This window comes from Molothrus ater, chromosome 16, assembly GCF_012460135.2.
Source record: "Molothrus ater isolate BHLD 08-10-18 breed brown headed cowbird chromosome 16, BPBGC_Mater_1.1, whole genome shotgun sequence".
Classification (NCBI taxonomy): Eukaryota; Metazoa; Chordata; class Aves; order Passeriformes; family Icteridae; genus Molothrus; species Molothrus ater.
This window is the reverse complement of record NC_050493.2, coordinates 2,352,644-2,375,494: the sequence shown is the minus strand read 5'-3', so window position 1 is coordinate 2,375,494 and position 22,851 is coordinate 2,352,644. Positions and strand designations below refer to the sequence as shown.

Below are 22,851 nucleotides of genomic sequence, written 5' to 3'. Positions count from 1 at the left end.
CAGCGCCCGGCGTCGTGCCAACAGCCAATCAGGGACGAGGGGACGCCCCTCAGGCACGCGCGCGGGGGCCAATGGGAGCGCGCGGAGGCGCTGCCAGGAGGCCCCGACCCAGCGGCGGCCGAGGCGTGAGGGAGCGGAGTGAAGCGGAGCGGGCGGCGTCCCCCGGCCGCACCCCGGCCCCGGCCACGCTGGCGCCCGGGGACCCCCCCGAGATGCCGGTTCGGAGCGAGAGGCGCCGCGCTGGAGGGGCGGGGGGCTCGGCCTCCTCCGCTGCCACCGGAGCGGCCGCCAGCAGCCTGGTGCCGCCGCCCCCCATCAACACGGCGCAGCCTGGAGTGGCCACTTCGCTTCTCTACAGCGGGGCCAAGTTCCGCGGGCAGCAGCGCAGCAAAGGCAACGCCTACGAGGTGGAGGTCGTCATGCAGGTGAGGGGGGTGGCGGGGCGAGCCGAGCTCCGGCGGGGCGGGAAGGGCCCCCGCGGCCTTAAGCGAGCAGGGGACCCGGTGGCCTCAGGCCGCGGTGGCCGTTCCCGCCCTGCCGGCCCCTTGCGACAGCAGCCGCATCGCCCTTCCCTCGGTATGAGGAGGGATTTCTTCACGGTAAAGGTCATTAAACATTGGAACGGACTGCCTAGGGACGGTGGTGGAGTCACCATCCCTGGAGGTGTTTAAGGAAAGACTGGACGTGGCACTCAGTGCTCTGGTCTGGTTGACACGGTGGTGAATCAGTCACAGGATGGGCTGGATGATCTCAGCTCTTTTCCAACCTCAGTGATGCTGTGATGATTCCAAGCCGGCGGGGTATTTTTATGTTCAGTTCTCCACGTTCCTGGTGGGATTTGTTGTGGTGGGGACATCCCATGGCTGCTCAGCTCCACTGCACGCTGACACCTCGCAGGGGCTGGCTGTGGTTTTGTGCTTAAAAACGCTGCTTTTGTGCTTAAAACTGCTGCTTTTGTGCCGAAAACGTGGCTGTTTTGCATGTGTCAGCTGAGGAGAGGGGGCTGCCTGCTCTCCCTGTGCTGAGCACAGGGAAATGTTGCAGTCCTTTGATCACAGGTGGAGAAGATCCTTCTTCTTACGGGTGGAGGTTTGCACTTCCCTGAATAACTCACTGCGTGTTTTGAAAGCAGATCTGGAGATGTCAGGGAAAAGAAAAAATCCCTTGGAAAATCCCTGCTTTTAAAGGAGCAGGCAACCCCTTGCCTAGTTTCTGCACAGCACAGGCAGAGAGATGCAGCCTGATAACTCAAAATGCAGGTGGCATAAAAGCTTTAGATTTAGGAGAGAGGCCTCCTGCAAAATGCTGGGGGTGTGTGTGATTCTTCCAGGGATGCTTTTTCTTGGAGAACACTGTGAGTCAGATCCCTTCAGGATGGAAAGGGGATTTGCTTCCTGCTGGAGAGTTCTGGGCAGAGGGTGTTGCCTTGGGAGCAGGCCTGGGATGTGGAGGCTGCCAGAGGTGAGCTGGGCACCTGCAAATGATCTTTACAGGTGATTCCCATCATGGAAGAGGGCTGGTAGTATGAATATTGGGCAGTGGGTACCAGCTGGAGCTGAAGTTATCCTTGGAAGGGTTAGGAACTGCTTTGGATCCAAGCATGCACCTTCATGCCTGTTTTTATGGTTGGACTTTGCACTCTTTTCCAGCATGTGGATATGGAAAACTCCTATCTCTGTGGATACTTGAAGATTAAAGGCCTTACAGAGGTGAGTGTTAACTGTACAGCACCACAAAGAGGGGCTGTGTGAAGGCTTTTTATTTTCCTGGGGGGGTGGGAGAAGCTTCTGCCAGAAATAGGAAGTGGATGGATTGGATGTTGTAGATTTGATCACAGGGTATCAGCTGGGGGATGGTGCTGGCTGTAAATGTCACAGGTGATCATCCAGCTGGGAGCTCCATGGAATCATTTAAAGTTGGAAAAGCCCTCTAAAAATCATTGAGTCCAACCACTGACCCAGGACACAGCCAGCTCCACCACGTGCTTGGGCAGCCTGTTCCAACATTTAACCACTCTTTTAAATTGTTCCTAATATCTAATCCAAACCTCCCTTGGTGCAATTTGAGGACATTTTTCTTGTCCTGTCCCTTGTTCCCTGGGAGCAGAGCCTGACCCCACCTGGCTGCACCCTCCTGTCAGGGAGTTTGGAGACTGAGCCCCCTCAGCTGCTTGTGCTCAAATCCTTCCCCACAGCCCAGCTCTGACCTGGCTCCTGGCTTCATAAAGTGAGGAGAGAGGCAGAGAAAGGCTGGAACAAGAGAGTGGAAGGCTCAGCCTTGGAGAGGTGTGGGGCAGGACGAGGGATGGGAGCAGCAGCCTCACATTGCCCAGAGCTCTCCCTGGGAGATGCTTTTTTTTGCTGAGTGCATGGAGCTTTGTCTGCTGTTGGGTTTGTGCCTGTAGGTGACAATTGTGAGCCCACCTTTGTCTCCCCTCTGCCAGGAGTACCCAACCCTCACCACGTTTTTCGAGGGTGAGATAATCAGTAAGAAACACCCGTTCCTAACGCGCAAGTGGGACGCCGACGAGGACGTGGACCGTAAACACTGGGTGAGTAAATCTGGGGGCACAGGGGGGCTCTGGGCTGCTGGTTTGGGGAGAGCTGCACTGTGTGCCCCTGCAGGAGCTGGCAGAAAGGCCTGGAGACCTCTCTGTTCTGGGATTTGGGGATGATCTCAGCAAAGGAGAGGGAGGGGATACAGTCTGGGGTAAACCATTTAGGGAAAATAAGGGGATACAAAGACAAAACCATTATAAAACATAAAAACACACTACAACACCTCTCCCTTTTGCTGTCTCCTTCCTTCTCCCACTGGGATCTTTGCAAATCAAGGTCTCTTCAGCAAGCTGTGATCTGTGATGAGGGAGGGGATGCCTTGTTTTCCACTTGTTGGCCACAGGGTGGGAAGGGAGCAGGACCAATCCCCATCTCCTGACCCCCTAAGAGAACGCACTCCTTATTTTTGGAGACTCATTGCAAAATGGAATGGAGAAGGGGAAAGGGATCCCACGAGCACTGGTAGGGTAGTTGGTACCTGTGTCCCTGCTCAGGGCAGGGTGTACCTGCTGCTGTGTTTTGAGGCCACAGCAGCCACCTGATCACCCCCCCGCCCTTGACCTTGGCTGGTGTTTGCCAAGCTTTGATGTTTGTTAAATTTCTGTCAAAATATCTTCTTCTGCAAGTGCAGGAGCTTCTCCAGCCAGGCTGGATGTTGCTGTGAGTGTCAGTAGATTTCCTTCCTAAACAGCAGCTGGTACTAGAAGTTCTATTCCTGGAATAACCATCCTGGTTTGTTTTTTTGTTTTTTTTTTTTCCTTTCTTTTTTGTTTCAGGGAAAGTTCCAGGCTTTTTACCAGTATGCAAAAACATTTAACTCTGATGACTTTGATTATGAAGATCTAAAAAATGGGGACTATGTCTTCATGAGATGGAAGGTAAACCCTGCCTGTCTCCTCTGCTGAGCTGCTTGCAAAGCACTGACAGAGACTTGAGGTGTCAGAGCTTTTCCAGCTATGAAGGTTTAATGAAAGATCTCACCCTGCCAACCCCAAAACCCACTGTACTTGCAAGTTCCAGTGTGACTCGTGTCTAGCCAGCTAATTGTGTCCTTAAGGGCTGCAGTCATGGCTAAAAACACAACAGGAAAATCTTGCTTGGTGATGCTCCAGAGGGTGAGAGAACTGCTGTCTCCAGTCCCTGTGTGGGGCCTGTGTTTGATGCAGCCTGGCCACTCTGCAGCTCTGTTCTTCAGCTGGGATCATCACAGAGTCACCGTAGACTGGTTTGGGTTGGAAGGAACCTTAAGGCTCATCTTGTTCCATCCTCCTGCCAAGGGCAGGGACACCTCCCGCTGTCCCAAGCCCTGTCCTTGGACACTTCCAGGGATCCAGGTGCACCCACAACTTCTCTGGGCACCCTGTGCCAGAGCCTCCCCACTTTCACAGGGAAAAATGTTGTCCCAATATCCCATCTAACCATTCCTCTGGCAGAGCCATTCCCTCTCTTCCTGTCACTCCATGTCCTTAGCAAAGCTCCTCTCCAGCTTTCCCATAAGTGTTGAAAAGCTGCAGTGAGAACTCTCTGGAGCCTTCTCTTCATTCTCAGGCTCTGACTCCCAGTTTTGCAATGGCTTTCTGGTTTGCAGAGGACAGGTGTTGAAACTGATCCCTTGCACTCTTAAAACTCATTCTGTTCTCAGTTATCTGCTTCCCTGTGAGGTCCCTGCAGGGCAGGTGTGAAGGGACACTCTGGTCTCTGCTCTGGGCTGCTGAGAGTGCAGGGAGTGCTCAGCCAGGAATGTCTTCATGTTAATGGGTGCCAATATTTGGGCTGGGAGGGAGATTGGTTGGGATGGGGCTGTCCCATTCCATCCATTTTAAGATGCAGCCTGTGTTTTGAATGCAGGAGCAGTTCCTAGTCCCAGATCACACCATCAAGGACATCAGTGGTGCTTCCTTTGCTGGTTTCTATTACATCTGCTTCCAGAAGTCAGCAGCATCTATAGAGGGCTATTACTACCATAGGAGTTCAGAATGGTAAGGAAGTTTCCTGCCTCCTGAAGAATTAAACCAAGCTGTGACTCCTCTCCTGCTTGTCCACAGCCTTGGGAGTGTCCAGGCAGGAGATTCAGGCTGGTGGTTGGACCTTGGGGCTGAAGGGAGGGGTGTGGGCCATGGCTGGCCTGAGCTGGCTGGTGTAGTCCGTTGGGGTGGTATGAAGTGCTGCCCTTATGGAAAAGGGAAGGAAATTTGGGGTGGCAGGTTGGAGGAGGGAAGGTGATACAGGGTCTGGAGAAGTGCTGTGAGGGAGCTCAGTTCTTTCTCCTCAGGAACAGCTTGGTTGCTGCTCCCTTCAGGCAGAAATCTTGTCAGGCCAATGTTTTCTATTCTGAGGTCCTTGGAGTGTTGCTGTTAAGACAAGAGAACAGTCAAAGCTAATTGGTGGGTTTTTTGTTGGAGACAAGTAGCTATGGAGAGCACTTTTCCCTTGCATCTTTGTCATGAGCAGCAGGTGGATGGCTGGAAACTCTCAGGGGGAGGGAAGGAACCAGGAGGCTTTCAGACACATTCCCTCTAGCTGAGCTTTGAAAGACTCATGTGTAATTTGCACTTGTAGCAAACTGTTTGAACTTGAAAGTTGTTGAACTTCAAAGGGAGTCCAAAAAACCACCACAGTCAGCCCACCAGGAATGCTGCCTTGCTGCAGGTGGCTCAGAGGGACCAGAGTGGGAATTACAACATCATTAAGGCTGGAAAAAACCTCCAAAATCAAGTCCAGCCTTTGACCCAATACCACCATTCCCACTAAACCCTAAATGGAATGTCTGATTTCTGAGCACTTCCAGGGGTGGTAACTCCACCACTTCCCTGGGCAGGCCATACCAGATCTAAGCCACTCTTTCAGTAAGGGATTTTTTCCTGTTATCCAACCTGAACCTCTCCTGGCACAACTTGAGGCTGTTTCCCCTTGTCCTATCACCAATTTTGTGGGAAGAGCCTGACCCCCACCTGGCTGCACCCTCCTGTCAGGGAGTTGTGGAACGATGGGGCACAGGAGGAACGATGCTGAGTCCTGGCAGGATTTTGGAGTGTGGGAAGTGGGTGTTGGATGCCTGAACACCCTGGGGCTGTAAAGGGGGAGAGAAGAGCAGCCAGCAGAGTGTGTGCTGTGTGGCTGCCCAGCAGGATCTCTGTGTAACCCTCTCCTCCCCGTGTCCCCTCTGTGGCAGGTATCAGTCGTTGAATTTAACGCACGTTCCTGAGCACAGTGCTCCTATCTACGAGTTCCGATGACAGCTGCCCACGGCTGAGAACGCCCAGAAGCAACGGGGCAGGAGAGCATGGCCTGCCAGGAGAACTGTGTCCCTGTGGGAGCACGGCAATGCACGCTTCTCTCCTGCCCTTGGACTCCAGAGAGAGAGAAAGAGAGCCTGGATGTGAACTCACCAGCCCGAGGAGCTGCTGGAGCTTGATTCTCCCTCCTGTCGAGTGGCCATTTGATCTTTACTCTGGTTTTAAGCTACTTTAATGCACTTTCTTGTTGCACAGCTCGTTTCTCTGTCACTGAAGTTCCTCCCGGCTCTCCTCTGGAAGCTGTTTCTCAGTAGCTGGAATCAGTGCTCTGGTCTCTAAATAATAAGGAAATGTAAGCTCAAGGCTTATATTATCCTTGTTATATCCTGATCTAGGTTGAAATCACCAGGATTCAGGTTTCTTGCCCAGATTTCCAGCTCTGATGCTCTCAGAGCCAGGTCCTGGGTGTGAGGCTCAGCTGAAGAGTCTGTTGGGGAGTGTTGGCTGAGGTAAGGCTGGAGTGAGGCTTTGCTGGCTAACAAGGTTAGCTGGAGCTGCAGATCTTTCAGGAGCACCAGCCCTTTGGAGCTGGAGCTGTTCCTGTGTCTGGATACGCCATTGGGAATTAATTTGATGTACGGACTTCCAGGCTCTCAGTAAAGTGGATCTGAACTCTGCTTGTAGGTGTATATTTGCTCTTTACTTAAGTTAAGGGTAAAAAAAAAAAAAGTTAAAAAAAAAAGACAAAAAAAAAAACTTTTATTAAAAAAAATATATCTATTTTTATGGTTCCTTTTCCAAAGGACCCTATGGCAAATGCACAAGTACTGGATTCCATGTTACTGTTTTCACATTGAAAACCAGGAATGTCTGTGTTTTTATATCTGTGTCTGTATCCAGCTAAGCTTTGGGAACATAACCAGAGCACCAACGCTGAGCAGCATCACCCTGGGACTGCTCAACGTTTGTACTCCCCCTTCATGCTTCACCACCACTGCTTGACACCTTTTTACAAGGAAAAACAAGAAAAAAGTTTAAAAAATAACCCTTCTCAGTAGCTCCCTCTGGCTCTGAATGTTCCAGGTGACAGAACTTAAGGCTCCTGTGCCAAAGCGTGCGTGTGTGTGTGTGGGGTGGTTTTTTTTAAAGACACTTTAAAACTTGGCCTCAGTTGTGTTTTTACCTTGTCAGCCTCACCTGTGGGGCTTTGTGAGAGTTTAGTTTGCCTTTTTTCTGGCTGTTTTAAAGCCCAGCTCCCTCCAGGCAGACGCGTGGTGCGGCTGGTGCTGAGGATGGATTTTCCACCTGGGAGAGGGGATTGAAGCCAGCGCGAGGTGCTTTGGGTTTTGCTTCTTTTTAACTAATTTCCCTTTTGGCAGCAGTTATTGCTTGTTTAAGCCTTACTGAGGAAGGATTCAGGGCTTGGAGAGCCCTTTCCTCTATTCCAAGTTGGGTTTGGAGTGCTTGGTCTCGGGAGATGATGCGGAATTCGCTCGCCCCGCGCGCGCTGCTCTCCGTGGATCAGCCCTTCTCCCTGGCACCCACATGGACAGAGGTGCCTGGGGGAGGGAGGGAGGAGGAGAGACCTGGCCCTTCCCAGGGACTGGGGGCTGCTGCCTTGGCTGTGCTGGAGGATGTGCAGGGACAGCACTGAGGTGATTTGGGGCTGTAGTAGAGCACTTGGGAAATGTGTTCCCGTTTTAATTAGCTCCTCTTGGAGAAACTCAGCCCCTTTGGAGGAGAGGGTGGTGCTGGGAGATGTCCTGGTTTTTAGAGGTGAAAACAGTGGTGCTGCTCCACTGTGACCAAGTGTGGGGGTGAAACCTCCTTCCCAGGTGCTGTGTGAGTGCAGGGACCCAGCTCCAATGGCTCTTCCCAGCCCTCTGGAGCTGTCTGTGCAATGCTGGTGGTGGCACCAGTGTCCCTGTGCTCCCCAGGGCTGTCAGTGCCAGAGGGACACTTGGGTTTCTGATAAGGTTGAGTTGAATTAACCCTGTTGGTTGGCAGAAGCTGAGTTAGGATGGTCCTGGGGGTGTTTAGCACCTGTAACTATCCCTAAACCAATGAGTTGGGGTTTTTTTTTTTAAGACTTGATACGTTGTGAGAAGGGTATGGAAAGAGCATCCTGCTCTGTGCCTGCCTTCTTCCCACCATCCTGAAGGGAATTTCAGCTTAGATCCAGAGCTGTCTGGATATGGTATGTGGCAGGTGCAGAGCAGGTTGTGGAGCTGAGGGTTCTGCAGGGGCTGTTGGTGTGTGGATTTTCCCTCTTCAAAGGCCTTTGCTTTGGTTTTTCCTTTTCTTTGACCTGTTTGAGTTGAGGGGAGATGTTCTGTACGTCGTGGTGTGGTGAGAGAGAATGGCCCAGGGGAGGATTTGGGGGGCAGAGATGAGGAATGGGGTGTTTGGGCTTGGGAGAGGATGTGGTGTCTCTTGAACCACTCTGGCTGCAACAGGGTGTCCGTGTGGGGGCCGAGGAGGAGTTTTGTGGAGCGATCAACATCCAAATTAAACATGAATTCTGTTGAAGGGGTCTGTGTCCGTGTGTGTTTGTCCACCACAGCACTTCTGGTTCCAGGGGATTGCTGTGCTTCATCTCCTTCCTTGAGGGCTTCTCCAGGAATTCCAGCAGCTTCTGGTGGCCTTAATTCACAGACTCTCAGAATCATTAAAGCTGGAAAAGACCCCTGAGAGCATGGAGTCCAGCCTGTGACCCATCCCCACCTTTTCACATCCAGTCACGTCCAGTCTTTCCCTGAGCACCTCTAGGGATGGGGACTCCACCAATCTCCCTGCACAGGCTGTTCCAATATCTAATCACCCTTTTGAGGAAGAAATTCCTCCTGCTGCCCATCCTGAGCCTCCCCTGCCCCCCTAAGGCTGTTTCCTCGTGTCCTTTGGCTGCGTGCCTGGGAGAGGAGCCCGATCCCCCCTGGCTCCACGCTCCTTTCAGGATCCAGCCTTAATTTGAGGAGCAGGAGGAGTCAGTCCCGCTGAGGGGCTCTCCTGCTTTCTGAGACTTGCCCTTTGAGCCTGTCCCTCCTGTCCCCGCCGCTCTCGCCCCCACCGGGGTCACCTCCCTGGGGACCCTCCCGGTGGCCCCGCGGTGGCGGCGGGCGGAACGTGGGGTGCGGGGCTCGGGGCGCGGCCGGAGCTCGCAGTGCGGCGCGGCCCGGACGCGTGACGGGGACGGACGGGCCGGGCCGGCGGCGCTTCCGGCGGGCGCGGAGCGGGGCCCGCCATGGGCATCCTAGAGAAGATCTCGGAGATCGAGAAGGAGATCGCTCGCACGCAGAAGAACAAAGGTGCGGAGGGCGGCCGGGGGCTGAGGGAGCCGGGGACAACGAGCGGGCGGGTGGGCTGGGCGTTCTGGGGGGCTGTGGGGGGCACGGGTGGGCTGTGAGTTATGGGGGGCTGAGAGGGGAGAGGGGGCCGGGGACTGTGAGGAGCCCGGGGGTCAGGGGGGCTGCGAGCTACGGGGCCTGGGAGAGAGCCTGGGGGTCAGGGGGGCTGAGAGCTATGGGGGCTGAGAGAGAGCCTGGGGACTGTGGGGGCTTGGGGCTGTGGGTCTGGGAGGGGCTCTGGGGAGAGAGGGGACGGTCAGGGCTGTGGGGAGGCAGCAGGGGGGGTTGTGAGGCTGGGAGGTCTTTGGGGTGGATCGGGGTGCTGGGAGCTGGGGCAGGGTCGGGAGCAGAGTGAGCCCTGGGGCTGGGCTGGGGGGATGTGTGAGGGGGAGGAGGACTCAAAAATTTGCCTTTCCGAATTTTCGAGTCTCTTTGCCCTGTGCTGCAGCCGCAGCCCCCCCGGAGCTGGAGGGGGAAACATCTCAATTCCTGCTGGCACAGGAGGAGGCTACGGGTGTTGAGTGGTCTGGGGGCTCCCCGTGGGCTCTGCCAGAGCTGCTGCTGGGGCTGTGGGCTGCGTAAATAATAGAAATAAATCCGAAAGCTTTTGATTTCATGCTCTTATCTTTTACAAAGTGAGACAACCACCTTCCTTTTTTTCTGGTTCAGGTGTAGATTCAAGTGTTTTGCTAAGAATAAGGCAGTAAAGTACTTTCACACATGAGCTCTTGTCTTTATTTTTCCCTCCTCTTGTCAACTTTTAATCTGGTCAGTTTGGGGTGCTGAATGTGAGCAGGTGTAAGGAGGGGCTGTTTCCAACAGGGGCTGCTCCCCCTGTGACCTCTCTCTCCTGAACTGCCTCCCTTCATTCCTGCACCTGCTCTCCCTCTGCCTTGCTCCTTTAACTCAGGAATTTTTTGGCTGTTTCCCTCCACTCTGACCCTTTGCAGCTCCCTGGCAGGTTTGCGCTCAGTGCCCAGGGCTGGTGATGGAGCAGCTCTGTGCCTGGCACTGCTTAGGATACTGACCAAGATCCATCAGTGTTTCCTTTTCAGGAAAGTTCTCACTCCCACAAGTGCATCACAGCAACTTTGTGCTGTTGGGTTTGTGTCATTGCAGCCACTGAGTACCACCTGGGCCTGCTGAAGGCAAAGCTTGCAAAATACAGAGCTCAGCTGCTGGAACCTTCCAAATCCCCGGCTGCCAAGGGCGAGGGCTTCGATGTGATGAAATCAGGAGATGCCCGGGTGGCTCTGATTGGATTTCCTTCTGTGGGGAAGGTCAGTCAGGGCTTGTGCTCCCTGAGCTGTCACTCAGGGCTGGTGCTCACTGTGTCTCCAGCTCTCTGGGGTTTGCAGGGGCTGCAGAGCAGCTTTGGGATCACAAACGTGGAATGGTTTGGGTTGGGAGGCACCTTCAGGCTCCTCTGGTGGGATCCCACCTGGAGTCCTGTGCATGGTTCTGGTGTCTCCAGCATGAGGAGGATGTGGGAATGTTGGAGAGAGGACTGGAGAGTGGAGACAGGCTGAGAGAGCTGGGGCTGGAGAAGAGAGGGTTGTGAGGAGACCTCACAGTACCTGAAAAGGCTGCAGGGGAGCTGGAAAGGGATTCTTTGTCAGGAACTGTAGTGGCAGGAAAAGGAATGGATTCACACTGAAAGAGGGAGAATTTAGGTGAGATATATGGAAGGAATTCTTCCCCATGAGGGTGGGGAGGCCCTGGCACAGGTGCCCAGTGAAGCTGTGGCTGCTCCATCCCTGGCAGTGTCCAAGGGCAGGTTGGACAGGGCTTGGAGCACCCTGGGACAGTGAGAGGTGTCCCTGCCATGGCAGGGGTGGAATGAAATGGGCTTTGAGGTCACTTCCAGCCCAAACCATTCCATGATTCTGTGATCTAGCTGAAAGTTGGAGATGGGGAAACACTCCTTCATGTTGTGTGCTCTGCTCTGTGGACCTTGTTGTTGCCTGAAAGTTGTTCTTGGCCAGCCCCAGCAGTGCTGAGGAAAGAAAAAAAACTGATTGACTTCAGTTCCATGGCAGTGTCACCACCTCAGTCCCTGTGCCTGGAACAGCCACAACACAACTTCCACAGCCCAAGGAGCACTTTGGTGTTGCTTGTTTTGCTGAACCTTCTCCTTTTCCTGCCTGCTGATGCTGATCTCTTGCCTTTCAGTCCACGTTTCTGAGTTTAATGACCTCGACTGCCAGCGAAGCAGCATCCTACGAGTTCACCACGCTGACCTGCATCCCTGGAGTCATAGAGGTGAGCAGGATCCTCCTCCAGCTCTGGAAAGATGTTTGTAGGGGGATAGAATATGAGAAAATTAAGATAGTGTAGAAAGTAATCTCACCCCTAAGGAGCTGCAGCTGGGCCAATTATCAAAGATCAGGAACAGGCCTGACTTTAGCAGGCCACAGCTGTAAGCAATGAGAAGAAGATGCTATAAAAGAGTGGGGTGGGCCCTTGAGAAGGGAACTGGAGTCAGTTGGCTGCTTTGTGAAGAAGAAAGAGTGAGTGCTATGAGGAGCTGCCCGTGAGGAGACACCAAGAAGGTGTGGAACTTCTGTGATAAGGAGACAACATGTGGAACCCCTGCAATTAGATGACAACAATTGTGCTGCTAATAAGGAGCACACACATCCAAAGGTATCCAAAGCTGAATTTTGCTTTAAACTTTTCAGTGCTGATATAGCACTTCCCTGAACTCTTCAGGATTGGCTGCCTGATCAGGATTTTTGTGCTGCTCTTGGACTGACCAGAGCAATACCACAATTCTCAACTGAATTCTGTATAACCACTGTCAGTGCCAGTGACCAGCTGGCTGCAAACCTTGACAGATTTGTTTTTAATGAAGCTTTACAGAGGCAATCTGTGCTGTGATCACTTTCAAAACAAAATGCAGCTCTTCCTGTCCTTGAGGGGTTTTATTAGTGGTGACCTCAGCATCCATCAGTAAAGCAAATGATAAAGGGCATCAAACTGAAAAGTGTCCAAGAGTAATGAGGAAATCTGGGTCAGGATGGAAGGGGGAGTTAAATAATGAAAGTAACTGTATTAGTGGGAAAAAGAGTTTGATGTAACACATTCAAGCAGAGCTGTGAGCTGCAACAAAAGCTGGAGAGCCAATGCCTTGCAGATCCTAGGAATGAGTGTCAATGCCTTGCAGATCCTAGGAATGAGTGTCTCCTGGGGTTTTTACCTGCAGCACACCTGAGCAGTTTGATCTGTCACAATCAGAGATGTGGCACTTGTTCATTACTGAGTTTTCTCATTAGACCAATAAAAGAAGAATTGTTCTTCCTTTCCATTCCCTGAATTTGGGAATGTGTGACTGCTGCTGTGCTGTTTTCCTGCTGCTTTGTCCAGCTGCAGTCACAGGATGCTTTAGGGGGTCAGGATCTAATGCAAGCTGTGTGTGCTGCTGAGCACAGCCCACAACTCTGGAATTTGCCTCAGGACAGAGCCATGAGCTTTGTGCAGAGTTCCCCTGGCCTGCCAGTTCCATCCAATCCCACTCCCCACAGGATGGGGAGCCCCAGCACGGATTTGGGGCTTTTGGGGCAGCTCAGGTGCCCTGCAGGAAGCTTTCAACTTTGCATCCTTCCATTTCCCTTTCAGTACAAAGGAGCCAATATTCAGCTGCTGGATCTGCCTGGAATCATCGAAGGAGCAGCTCAAGGTTGGCTCATGTCTGTGTTCATGTGCAGGAGGGATTTGCCCTCAGTAGTGCCCCTGGGTGTCTCAGATACACACAGGTTTCCTGGGCCAAGAGTTCCTGCATTGTCTTTCCAAATTTTTGAGTCCTTGATCCTATGTGAGGCACGATTCCTGTCCCTGAGCCCACAGAAGGCTCTATATGTAGCACAAAGATGGTTCTCTGGAGGTGGGAGCCAAAGCAAGCCAGTCACTTCTCACGTCCTTGCCTGAGTGTTAAGTGGCTCATCTGTTTTCTGGTACTGAGGAAATCTATAAAAGATGCTGGAGAGGCAGAGGGAGAATTACAGCTAAACACTAACCTTGTTTGAGTAATTCCCTGAGCTCCTGCCAGTCCTCCCATGACTCCTGATTCTGGGAGAGATGTTGGCTTTGTCTTTCTGTGTTGTCATTGTCTTCATTGTCTGGTTGTGTCTGAAAATAGCTTAGGAAATCAGGGAGTCATGGAACATCTGGGAAGGGACCCACAGGGATCATCCAGTCCAACTCCTGGCCCTGCACAGAACACCCCAACAATCCCACTCTGTCCAACAATCCCACCCTGTGCCTGCTGTTGTCCAAACCCTCCTGGAGCTGTGGCAGCCTTGGGGCTGTGCCCATTCCCTGGGGAGCCTGGGCAGTGCCCAAACACCCTCTGGGGTGAAGAACCTTTTCCTAATATCCAACCAAACCCTCCCTGACACATCTCCAGCCATTCCCTTGGGTGCCTAGAACATTGTCTGTGTTTCCTAAGGCACCTTCTGGCACTGATCTCCTCTGTGCTGAGCTCTCTGTGCTGCTTGGAGCTGCTGCCAGGGCTCCCAGCAGCTGACTGCAGCCTGAACAGCACTGCAGGGTGGTTTTCCTTGCTTTCAAGCTGCTGCATGGGGCAGGAGTCCCCTGTTTGTCAGAGAACTGAGCTGGTTGCTCTTGCTGATGTGCATCCCCCTCGTGTGTCCCCAGGGAAGGGCAGAGGCCGGCAGGTGATCGCCGTGGCCAGGACAGCAGATGTTGTTATCATGATGCTGGATGCCACCAAGGGTGAGGTGCAGAGGTGAGTGTGGGCTGGGCTCTGGCCTGGAAAACGTGCCAGCTCCCTGAGGAATTGTGGAGAGCACCTGGGGAATGAGGAGTTCAATTATTGAGACCAGATGGGGGTTGTATCCTGTGACTGTGTTCACAGGGGTCTTAGGATGAGGGAAGAGATGAGGATCTGACCCCATGTTTCAGAAGGCTTGATTTATTATTTTATGACATATATATTATATTAAAATTATACTAAAAGAATAGAAGAAAGGATTTCATCAGAAGGCTAGCTAAAAATAGAAAAAGAAGAATGATAACAAAAGCTTGTGGCTTGGACAGAGAGTCCGAGCCAGCTGGGCTGTGATTGGCCATTAATTAGAAACAACCCCATGAGACCAATCCCAGATGCACCTGTTGCATTCCACAGCAGCAGATAACCATTGGTTAAATTTTGTTCCCGAGGCTTCTCAGGAGAAAAAATCCCTAAGGAAAGGATTTTTCAGAAAATATCATAGCTACAGTATCCCATGAGAAGCATCCTGCTGACTGGAGTGGGGGCTCAGCTGGAGGGAAATTCCTGCAGCACTGTCAGAGATGGGAATGTCAGCCTGGATTGCCACCACAGACTCTAACCTGCATTAGGGGGGTTTGTGGCACGGCTGTATCAACACAAGAATCAAAAAGGGAAAGGTCTGGGTGTCACCTGGCCATGCTCAGCCTCACGGGTGCTGTGTCCCTGCAGGGCCTTGCTGGAGAAGGAACTGGAATCTGTAGGAATCAGGCTGAACAAGAGCAAACCAAATATCTACTTCAAGGTGAGGCTCCCTGAGCTCCTGCAGGCACAGCTGGTCTGCTCAAAGCTGAGCTCACTCTGTGCTGCCCCATGTGTTGGACAGGCTGAGGGGGCTCTGGGATTTGCAAAATGTTCTTACATTGTTTTTTTGCCTCCTGCAGCCCAAGAAAGGTGGAGGCATCTCCTTCAACTCCACTGTCACATTGACTCAGTGCTCTGAGAAGCTGGTTCAGCTCATCCTCCATGAATACAGTATCCTTTCCTAAAAGGGGAGACCCTTAAGCCATCAGCAGCTCATGGTTTAAGTGCTTCATGCTGTGGGACAGCCTTGGTGTCACTTTGGTGCTGGCTGGTTGGCAGCAGGCTGTCACAGGGAGCTCAGCCCGTGTGGTGTGTTGGGATTTGGGCCTTGACAGTGTCCACCTCAGAAATCTTCAACGCTGAGGTTCTGTTCAGAGAGGATTGTTCCCCTGATGAGTTCATTGATGTGATTGTAGGAAACAGGGTCTACATGCCATGCCTCTATGTGAGTATCCTGGGCAGCCTGGCTTCTGTCACACCCAGCATCTTTTGTGTGCCAGAGGAAATGTTGGAACTTCACAGAATCATGGAATGGTTTGGGTGGGAAGGCACCTTAAAGCTCATCTCATCCCACCCCTGGCATGGGCAGGGACACCTTCCACTATCCCAGGCTGCTCCAAGCCCTGTCCAGCCTGGCCTTGGACATTTCCAGGGATCCAGGGGCAGCCACAGCTTCTCTGGGAACCTGTGCCAGGGCTTCCCTGCCCTCACAGGGAAGAATATTTTCCCAATATCCCACCTAACCCTGCCCTCTCAATTTAAAGCGATTCCCCCTTGTCCTATTACTCCATGCCCTTGTTCCTGGCTCCTAAAACAGTAACGATTTGGGGTTTAAGAGGTGGAAAACAGCTCAACAGGGAATTTTTTATAGGCTTTGGATGTGCAGCCGTGCTGTGTGTGTTTCCTGGGCCCTCTTGTGGCTGGTGCTGCCCTGGAGCAGCAGAGATTCCAATCCTGGTGCTGGAGCTTTGCTCCCACGTGTGGAGCCTCCGACTCCCCCCTGCTGCCAGCTCTGTGCTGAACTTCTCACGTCGGGGTCCCTTGTGTGCCAGAGGTCCCTTTAGGGCTCTGTTTGTAGCCACTGGGTCTGTATAAAATCAAAGAACATGTTCCAAGCCATCCCAAAGGGAGAATTTTAAAAGGCCAAAAATTTATATTCAGGCTTCTGAATTTTAATAGTTTGTTTTACTGAGAGTCTTGGCTTATCTTCTGACAGGATCTGTGTTTCTGTTTCAGGTGCTGGAGCTACCTTGTTCTTTGTACATGTTGCTGAACTGCCTTGCTAAGGGCTGTGTTGTTTTCCCTCTGGTTTAGGTTTATAACAAGATTGACCAGATATCCATGGAGGAGGTGGATCGTCTTGCTCGGAGGCCCCACAGTGTTGTCATCAGGTAGGAGCTGTCACGTTGCCTTTTCTGCCTGCTGTGGGGTTCATTTCACACCCCTTTCTCTGGCTTCTCCCAGGGCTGCTGGGGTGAGAAGCAGAGCTGCTGTGCAGCTTTTCCCAGATTTCCTTCCCCTGGAGAGGCAGGCAGCTTCTCTGTGCTGTCTGCAGGACAGAGTCAAACAATCTGGCTTGTTTCCTTGGGAGTGCTGGTAGATCTGCTGGGGCTTTGCTGCTTCAAAGCTGTTCACCCTTGTGGAATCATGGAATGGTTTGGGTTGGAAGGGACCCTAAAGCTCATCTCATTCCACCTCCTGCCATGGACAGGGACACCTTCCACTAGATCAGCTTGCTCCAGGCCCCATCCCACCTGGCCTTGAACATTTCCAGGGATGGAGCCTGAAACTCTCTGTACAATCTGTTCCAGTGCTTCTCCATCCCTTTAGTCAGGAATTTCTTCCTAATATCTAATCTAACCCTGCCCTCCTTCAGTTTAAGGTCATTTTACCTTGTGTTTTTCCTTTCCTTGCCTTATTAAAGACTTTCCCCTCATTCTCCAGCACTTTAATAAAGACATTTCACCTTGTTCTTCTGGCTCCCTAAATCAGAGCAGCAGTAAACAGATGACCCTGGTGTTTTGCAGCTGTGGCATGAAGCTGAACCTGGACTACTTGCTGGAGAAGCTCTGGGAGTACCTGGCACTCACCTGCATCTACACCAAGAAAAGGGGACGTAAGTGACTCCAGACAGGCTGCCTGCAGGGCTGGTGCCTTGGGAATGCTGGAATTACACCCTCCCTAATCATCCTTCAGCTCTTGGGAAATGCTTCCTGCTCTCTCTGATCCTGCCATGTGTGGATCCCACCATGGCCTTCCTGTTGTATTTTACACAAGCTGAATTTTCATAAGTCTTTGCAGGATATAAGGGAATAAAGTGTGCAGGTTCACAGCTTTTACCTTGTTATGCACACTGTGATGAACCCACAAATTTCCTGTTCCTGCTGCAAGAAATTTGGTGATTCCCATGCCCTTGGAGGTGCCTTTGAACCTCCTTTTGCTTTATAACCCACTTGCAGCTTCTCCCAATGATGAAGGCACATCTCTAACTTACTCTGTTTGCTTGTGAGCAGCTGAACTTGGGGGGATGTGAGCAGATCAAGGAATTTTCTGAGCTTGTTAAGCTCTGAAATCTTGGGGATTTTGGTTTTTCCTTGAGCAGGTGTGTTTTGACTTGGGTGCTTTTGTTTCTCTTAAGTCAAGGGTTTGGGATGGAGTCATTGCAGGTGGGTTGTGAGGAAGCTGCTGACTGTGTGGAGTGGGAAATGGCACTTGTGGGTGGTGGAGAGCTGATTTGATGCTTTTAGGTACTGGATCCCTGTTCTGTCTGGGAGCAGGAAGGAGGAATTTGGGAGTAGTTAGCACAAGGTGATGTGAGATGCTGTCAGCATTTTAGAACACACTTGATAGAAATCCAATGCTTTTTCCCCCCCTTCTGCTTCTCCACAGAGAGACCAGACTTTACAGATGCCATTATTCTACGGAAAGGAGCCTCTGTGGAACATGTGGTAATTTTTCTGCATCTTTTACATTTCCCTCTGTGCAGAAGGCAGTTCCTCCTGGACCTGCTGTGATTTGTGTTCCACAAAGCTCAGGACATGTCAGTGTTTGGTTGTGCTTCTCCTTTTGTTGCCTTTTATCTGCCTCAGGTTTCTTTCACAGCTGCTATAAAAGGTTTAAACAGTAATTATGTAATGCAGCCCAGTGAAAAAGCACATGGAAACAATGGAATGGGGCTTTATGTGGGCTGGTGATTCCTGTGGCTGTTCTCTGTGTTTTCAAGTGCTTTTAACCAGCTCTTAAAATCTTTATTGTAAATTCTGGCATAGACTTGAGTTTGTTTTAATTCCTGGGTATTGAAAAAAAGTTGTTTGCAAAGAGGTAAATGTAAATATTTCAACTCCTCCTGCCTGTCTGTCTTGCAGTGCCATCGGATTCACAGATCATTAGCCAGCCAGTTCAAATATGCCTTGGTGTGGGTAAGTGTTGGACAGCAACTGGAATCCCTGTCCTCAGGTGTCTCTGACTGGTCTCCTAACCCTTCTCCCCCTTTTTTGCTTTAAAGGGGACAAGCACAAAGTACAGCCCTCAAAGAGTGGGCTTAACCCATATGATGGAGCATGAAGATGTCATTCAGATTGTAAAGAAGTAACTGCTGGTGCCTGGCCTTGCCTTTAATCACTGCAATTGGAACTGACCATGTAAAAACAAAACAAATCGCACCAAAAAAAAAAAAAGAAAAAAGAAAAAAAAAAAAGAAAGGAAAAAGGGAGATGTGTTCCAGAGCCAAGAAAGCTTCTGTGAAGCTCCTTCTCTTGGAGGAAGGCAGAAAATGAGGCTACTGTGCTTGCAGGTGGGGATGGGGAAGATGGGTTTCCATCTGGCAGCATTTCAGGGCAAGTGATGTTTCTTAAAAATTTGAAAGGAGCCAGTTCTTCTAGGGCACAGTTCCACAGCCAGCAGTGTCCTGCCCCTTGTGGGGTTTGCACACGAATCCATGTGCATTCCCAGTGGGAAATGTTTGGGTTTGTGTGTAAAAATCTGGCCCTGTGCTTTGGGCTGAGAGAACATTGCTGATGCTTTGCTCTTATCCATTCACTTAATTTAAGCATTGATCTGAAGCAGAACCAGAGTTCTCCCTCCCCTGCTCGCTGGACACGTCTCTGCAGCTGAGACAACCCCAATTTTTAATAGTCCCACCTCAATTAACATTAAAACCTGGCACTCTGTGCCTCTCCATAGCCTTGCAGTGGGATTTGTAGGACATCCTGGTACTGAGAGATGAGAAATTAAACTGGTAATGGTTAATTAGCCTGGCCAGACTGCAGTGGGGTACGATCCAAGAGCTGTAGTCTGGGGTGAGGATTCACTTCTGGCATCTCACTCATTGAGGAGCTGCCTTGGGAGCTTCCTCCTTTGTTGGGCAGGAGTTGTCCTGCCCTTCAGTCCCCAAGGTGGAGGTCTCTTCAACCATGTCCCTAAATTCCAGTTGCAGCTCTCTGGAGCTCAAGGTACCACCCCATGCTGTGAGTTTTACCCCAGCCCTGTTAAACATTGCTTGTCTGGATATTGTTCATCAGAAATCTGGGATTTTTGTAATCATGCTTTTCCATTGAATACTGTTGCTAAACAATTCAGAGTGCCTGATAGAGGACAGCTCTTGCCTTCTGAGATCAAGAGCTGCCAATAGCTTTTATTTTCTTTCATTGGAAAAGGGTTTGGTCTGACGTGGATGCAGAACTGTGAGGACAGGTGTGACACCTGTCTGAGCAGGGTTCCTCCCCTCCTCCCTGCTCCTCCCCACCCCTCACAACCTGATTGAGCAGAAATGGAAGGATTATTTTATTTGAGAAAATAAAAAGTTGTTATTTCATGTGAATGATGGATAGATGGCTTGGTTTGTTTCCTAACTCTCTTTTTTACCTTTGGCCACCTGAGGAATCCTGGATGCTGCCACGGGAGATTTAGGGGGCAGTAGAAGGTGAAGTGGCTGCAAGAGACTGGTGGTGGGAGATAAACAGATACTAAACACAGTGCCCAAGCTAAGAAGGTGACTTTGAACTCTGTAAGTTCCCTTCCTTGTTCCTGGCTTTGTTCACAGCTGGAGTGCAGAGGAAATCCTGACCACGGAGAGGAGAACGAGCATCAAATGATCCCCATTATCCCTGGCTGGCAGTGGAACGCTGGCCCTTCCCGGTGTGAGCTGGGTGGGATGCTGTTCCAGCACATTAACTCACCCTTCCCATTTCCCATGAAGGTCACACAAGGCAGAGTTGCCCTCACAAAGACTAATTTTGGTTTCGTTTTGTCCCTGAGTTTCTGACTTCCATCCAAATCCTGCAGCCTGCCAAGCCTTGGCACAGAGCCGGGCAACCAGAACTGCTGACAGGGCTTCATGCTCAGCCCAGGTAGTGCTGGGAGCCAGGGGCTGCTTGGTGTGAGGCTGAAATGCACAGTGTTACCTGCTAAAACCTGTCCTTGAATAGCTGCTGCTACCTCAGTGTGGGTTTCAAATTGATTTTGGCATATCATTGTTAAAACCCCCTCTGCCTAATTAGCTTCATTTAGGAAAATGGGCATTTTATCCTCTTCAAAATGAGCAGATACATGATTAAAATTGGAATGGGGATGAAGTAAAAATAGTTAAGCTAGAAGAAGCCAACTTCTTTTTTCAGAGAGAGTAGCTTTTTTGGCAGCAAGTTTATAGCTGCATTTGAAAATGCACCATTTAATTGCAGTATCCTTCTTCCAGGAGCTTCCCTAATTGTTCTGCACTTATGTTAAAAGCAGCAAACGTTGCAGTTCGTGCTGGAGTGAATTTGCCTCCAAGAGATCTCCAAGTCCTGAAAAGATCCAAAGAGCAAGGGGGAAATCTGCTGTAGCATTAGGGTTATACTGGAGCCTCCTGAGGTTCATGGAATTTGCAGCATTTCAGTATTTAAAGGGGCTTGTAAAAAACATGAAGAGGGACTTTTCACAAGGGTATATACTGACAGGAAAGTGGGAATAGTTTTAAATTGAGAGGAGTGATACAGATGAGGTGGTAGGAGGAAATTCTTGCCTGTGAGGGTGGTGAGGCCCAGGCAGCTGCCCAGAGAAGCTGTGGCTGCCCCTGGATCCCTGGAAGTGTCCCAGGCCAGTGCTTGGAGCAAACTGGGATAGTGGAAGGTGTCCCTGCCCAAGGCAGGGAGTGGAATGAGATGAACTTTGAGCTCCCTGCCATCCAGACCATTCTGGGATTGTGTGCATTGACCAGAGCCCCTCACTGGGGAGCTGCTGAAGGGAAATGTGATCAGACTCTCCTTGTGTGTTGGGAGAAGGGCTCTCCAGGACGGTGGGTGCAGGCAGGAGCTGTGGATTTGACCCCAGAAGAGCAGCACCCTGCATTTCTCTGCTGTAGGAGGAAAGCCTTGGCTGAATGATGCTCATAGAAAGCTGCCCTCAGCAGCCCTGCTCTGTGCTCCTGCCATTCCCTTGCTCTTCCAGGCTCGTTCGTGCTGTTCCCAGGGGCTGTGCCCATCCTGCCCCATCCTCCAGGTGAGGAGCAGGGTGGATCAGCCTCCCCAGAGCCCATCAGCCTCCCTCCATCTAACGCTGCAGCCAGCGACGGCTCTCGAGGCGTGCTCTGTTTAAAATGCCTGTTCCAGGCAATCAAGCAGGTTTGATTGGCTGAACACTCCTCTTATAATTTAATTTAGTCAGGAATCGTTTGCAAGGTAATAAAGAGTGACTCTGCCTCCAAATACATTCATTTAATTCAATGAGAGATGGTTGCTGCGGCAGGCTCGCCTCAGCCAGCTCCCCTCACCCCATCACGGTGACATCTCAAAGTGCTGCTCAGGGCCGTATATAAGAGTCACGATCCGCAGTGACAGCTTAATTGTCTCAAATGCTGACAAGGGTCACCCCAAGCAGCCATCGGGAGTGGCACGGAGCCGGCTGGGGAGGCTGCGGAGGGGAGGATTTATGGCTGGCAAATAGTTTTGAATTCCTCTGGTTGCGCCTGCTAAATGATGAACCTGCCCCGAGGGGATTGGGGCTATTGATTGTAATTTGCAGTTAAGCCCTCGCGTTCTGAGGAATCAGCATAATAAATACCCACCGCATTACGGCTGGGACGTGCCTGCCTGCAGGAGGAGGAAGCCGAGGTTTTCCCGGCTTGGGTGCTGCAGCACGATGCTCTCTCTGCCCCTGCATTTGGCAGAGCCACAGGCTCCAGCACTGCAGGAAAACGGTCCCCAGTTTGGTGAGATGCCGGAGCCCAGTGCTGGAATGGGGAGAATGGAGCGTGGTGAAGGCAGGTGGAGTGTCCTGCTCATCCAGGGAGGAGAGGATGCTCTGATATTTTTGGGTGTCTAGATCCCTACCAGAACCTCTGCAGCTGGCTGGTCCCAGCCCACCTTTGGAGAGGGGTGTGAGGAGGTGCATTTGTTCCTCACTCCCACGTTCTTTGATTTCTTCCAAACTCCCATTGGTTTGGGGGCCTAGAATGGGTCAGGGCCATTTTCCAGCTGTTCACATCTGGGCTACACTGAGGCTCACCTATGTCCTGAGAGGGATGTGGGACAGTCCAGCTGCGTCACCAGGGGTGCAAGGGACAGGGACCACGGGAGGAGGAGTCCCTCACCCCTCCACCCCTGCAGCTCTGTGAGGGAAGATCAGCTCCCATTGCTCTGCTCACGAGTGGAGATGACAATAATAGCACTCATCAAATATGCAGCAGCCACGGACCTGCAGCTGCCAGGGGAGGGGTGGGGCCGGCAGAGCACCGAGGCAGCCCCACGCCATGCAGGGCAGCCCCAGGTGAGTGGCTCTGGGTGCCCCACATGGGTGGCACCTCCCTTGGGCTCTGGGTGCCACAGGGGCTTTGCTGGGAAGGGACCTTTGCGTGTGACGGTGGCTTTAAAGCGAGTGCTGCTGTTCAGGTCCAAGTGTGTGGTGTCCCCTCACCCCTGCCTGTCCCTGCCTGGATGCTTGCTGTCTTTACCCTCCCTTATCTCACCTTCTGCCTTCCCACCTTCTCCACAGCCCCACATTCCCACTGCCCTCCAGAGCAGAGCAGCCTCCCCTGAGTGCTCCCTCCTTCCCTGGAACCCTCTACCCCATGTTTCCCATCGTCCCTTCCCCACATTCCTTCTACCTCGGGGCTGTTTTAGCCCAGGAAAGCTCCTGGGCTTGGC

The 22,851-nt window shown here is 51.7% G+C and overlaps 2 protein-coding genes across 2 annotated transcripts; both read left to right on the top strand.

Annotated features, from left to right (window-relative positions):
- The first annotated feature begins 71 nt into the window (after positions 1-71).
- Positions 72-8,323, top strand: GID4 (GID complex subunit 4 homolog). Its single transcript, XM_036392763.2, has 6 exons — positions 72-425; positions 1,650-1,709; positions 2,444-2,551; positions 3,335-3,436; positions 4,407-4,537; positions 5,731-8,323. Exons 1-6 carry the CDS (start codon positions 72-74, stop codon positions 5,792-5,794), a joined length of 819 nt encoding a protein of 272 aa, XP_036248656.2. The 3' UTR covers positions 5,795-8,323.
- A 659-nt stretch (positions 8,324-8,982) lies between these two features.
- On the top strand, positions 8,983-19,550 carry DRG2 (developmentally regulated GTP binding protein 2). Its single transcript, XM_036392707.1, has 13 exons — positions 8,983-9,099; positions 10,258-10,418; positions 11,311-11,400; positions 12,757-12,817; positions 13,795-13,885; positions 14,600-14,672; positions 14,812-14,902; positions 15,079-15,176; positions 16,046-16,122; positions 16,759-16,847; positions 17,621-17,679; positions 18,097-18,150; positions 18,237-19,550. Exons 1-13 carry the CDS (start codon positions 9,036-9,038, stop codon positions 18,321-18,323), a joined length of 1,095 nt encoding a protein of 364 aa, XP_036248600.1. The 5' UTR covers positions 8,983-9,035; the 3' UTR covers positions 18,324-19,550.
- Positions 19,551-22,851: the final 3,301 nt, after the last annotated feature.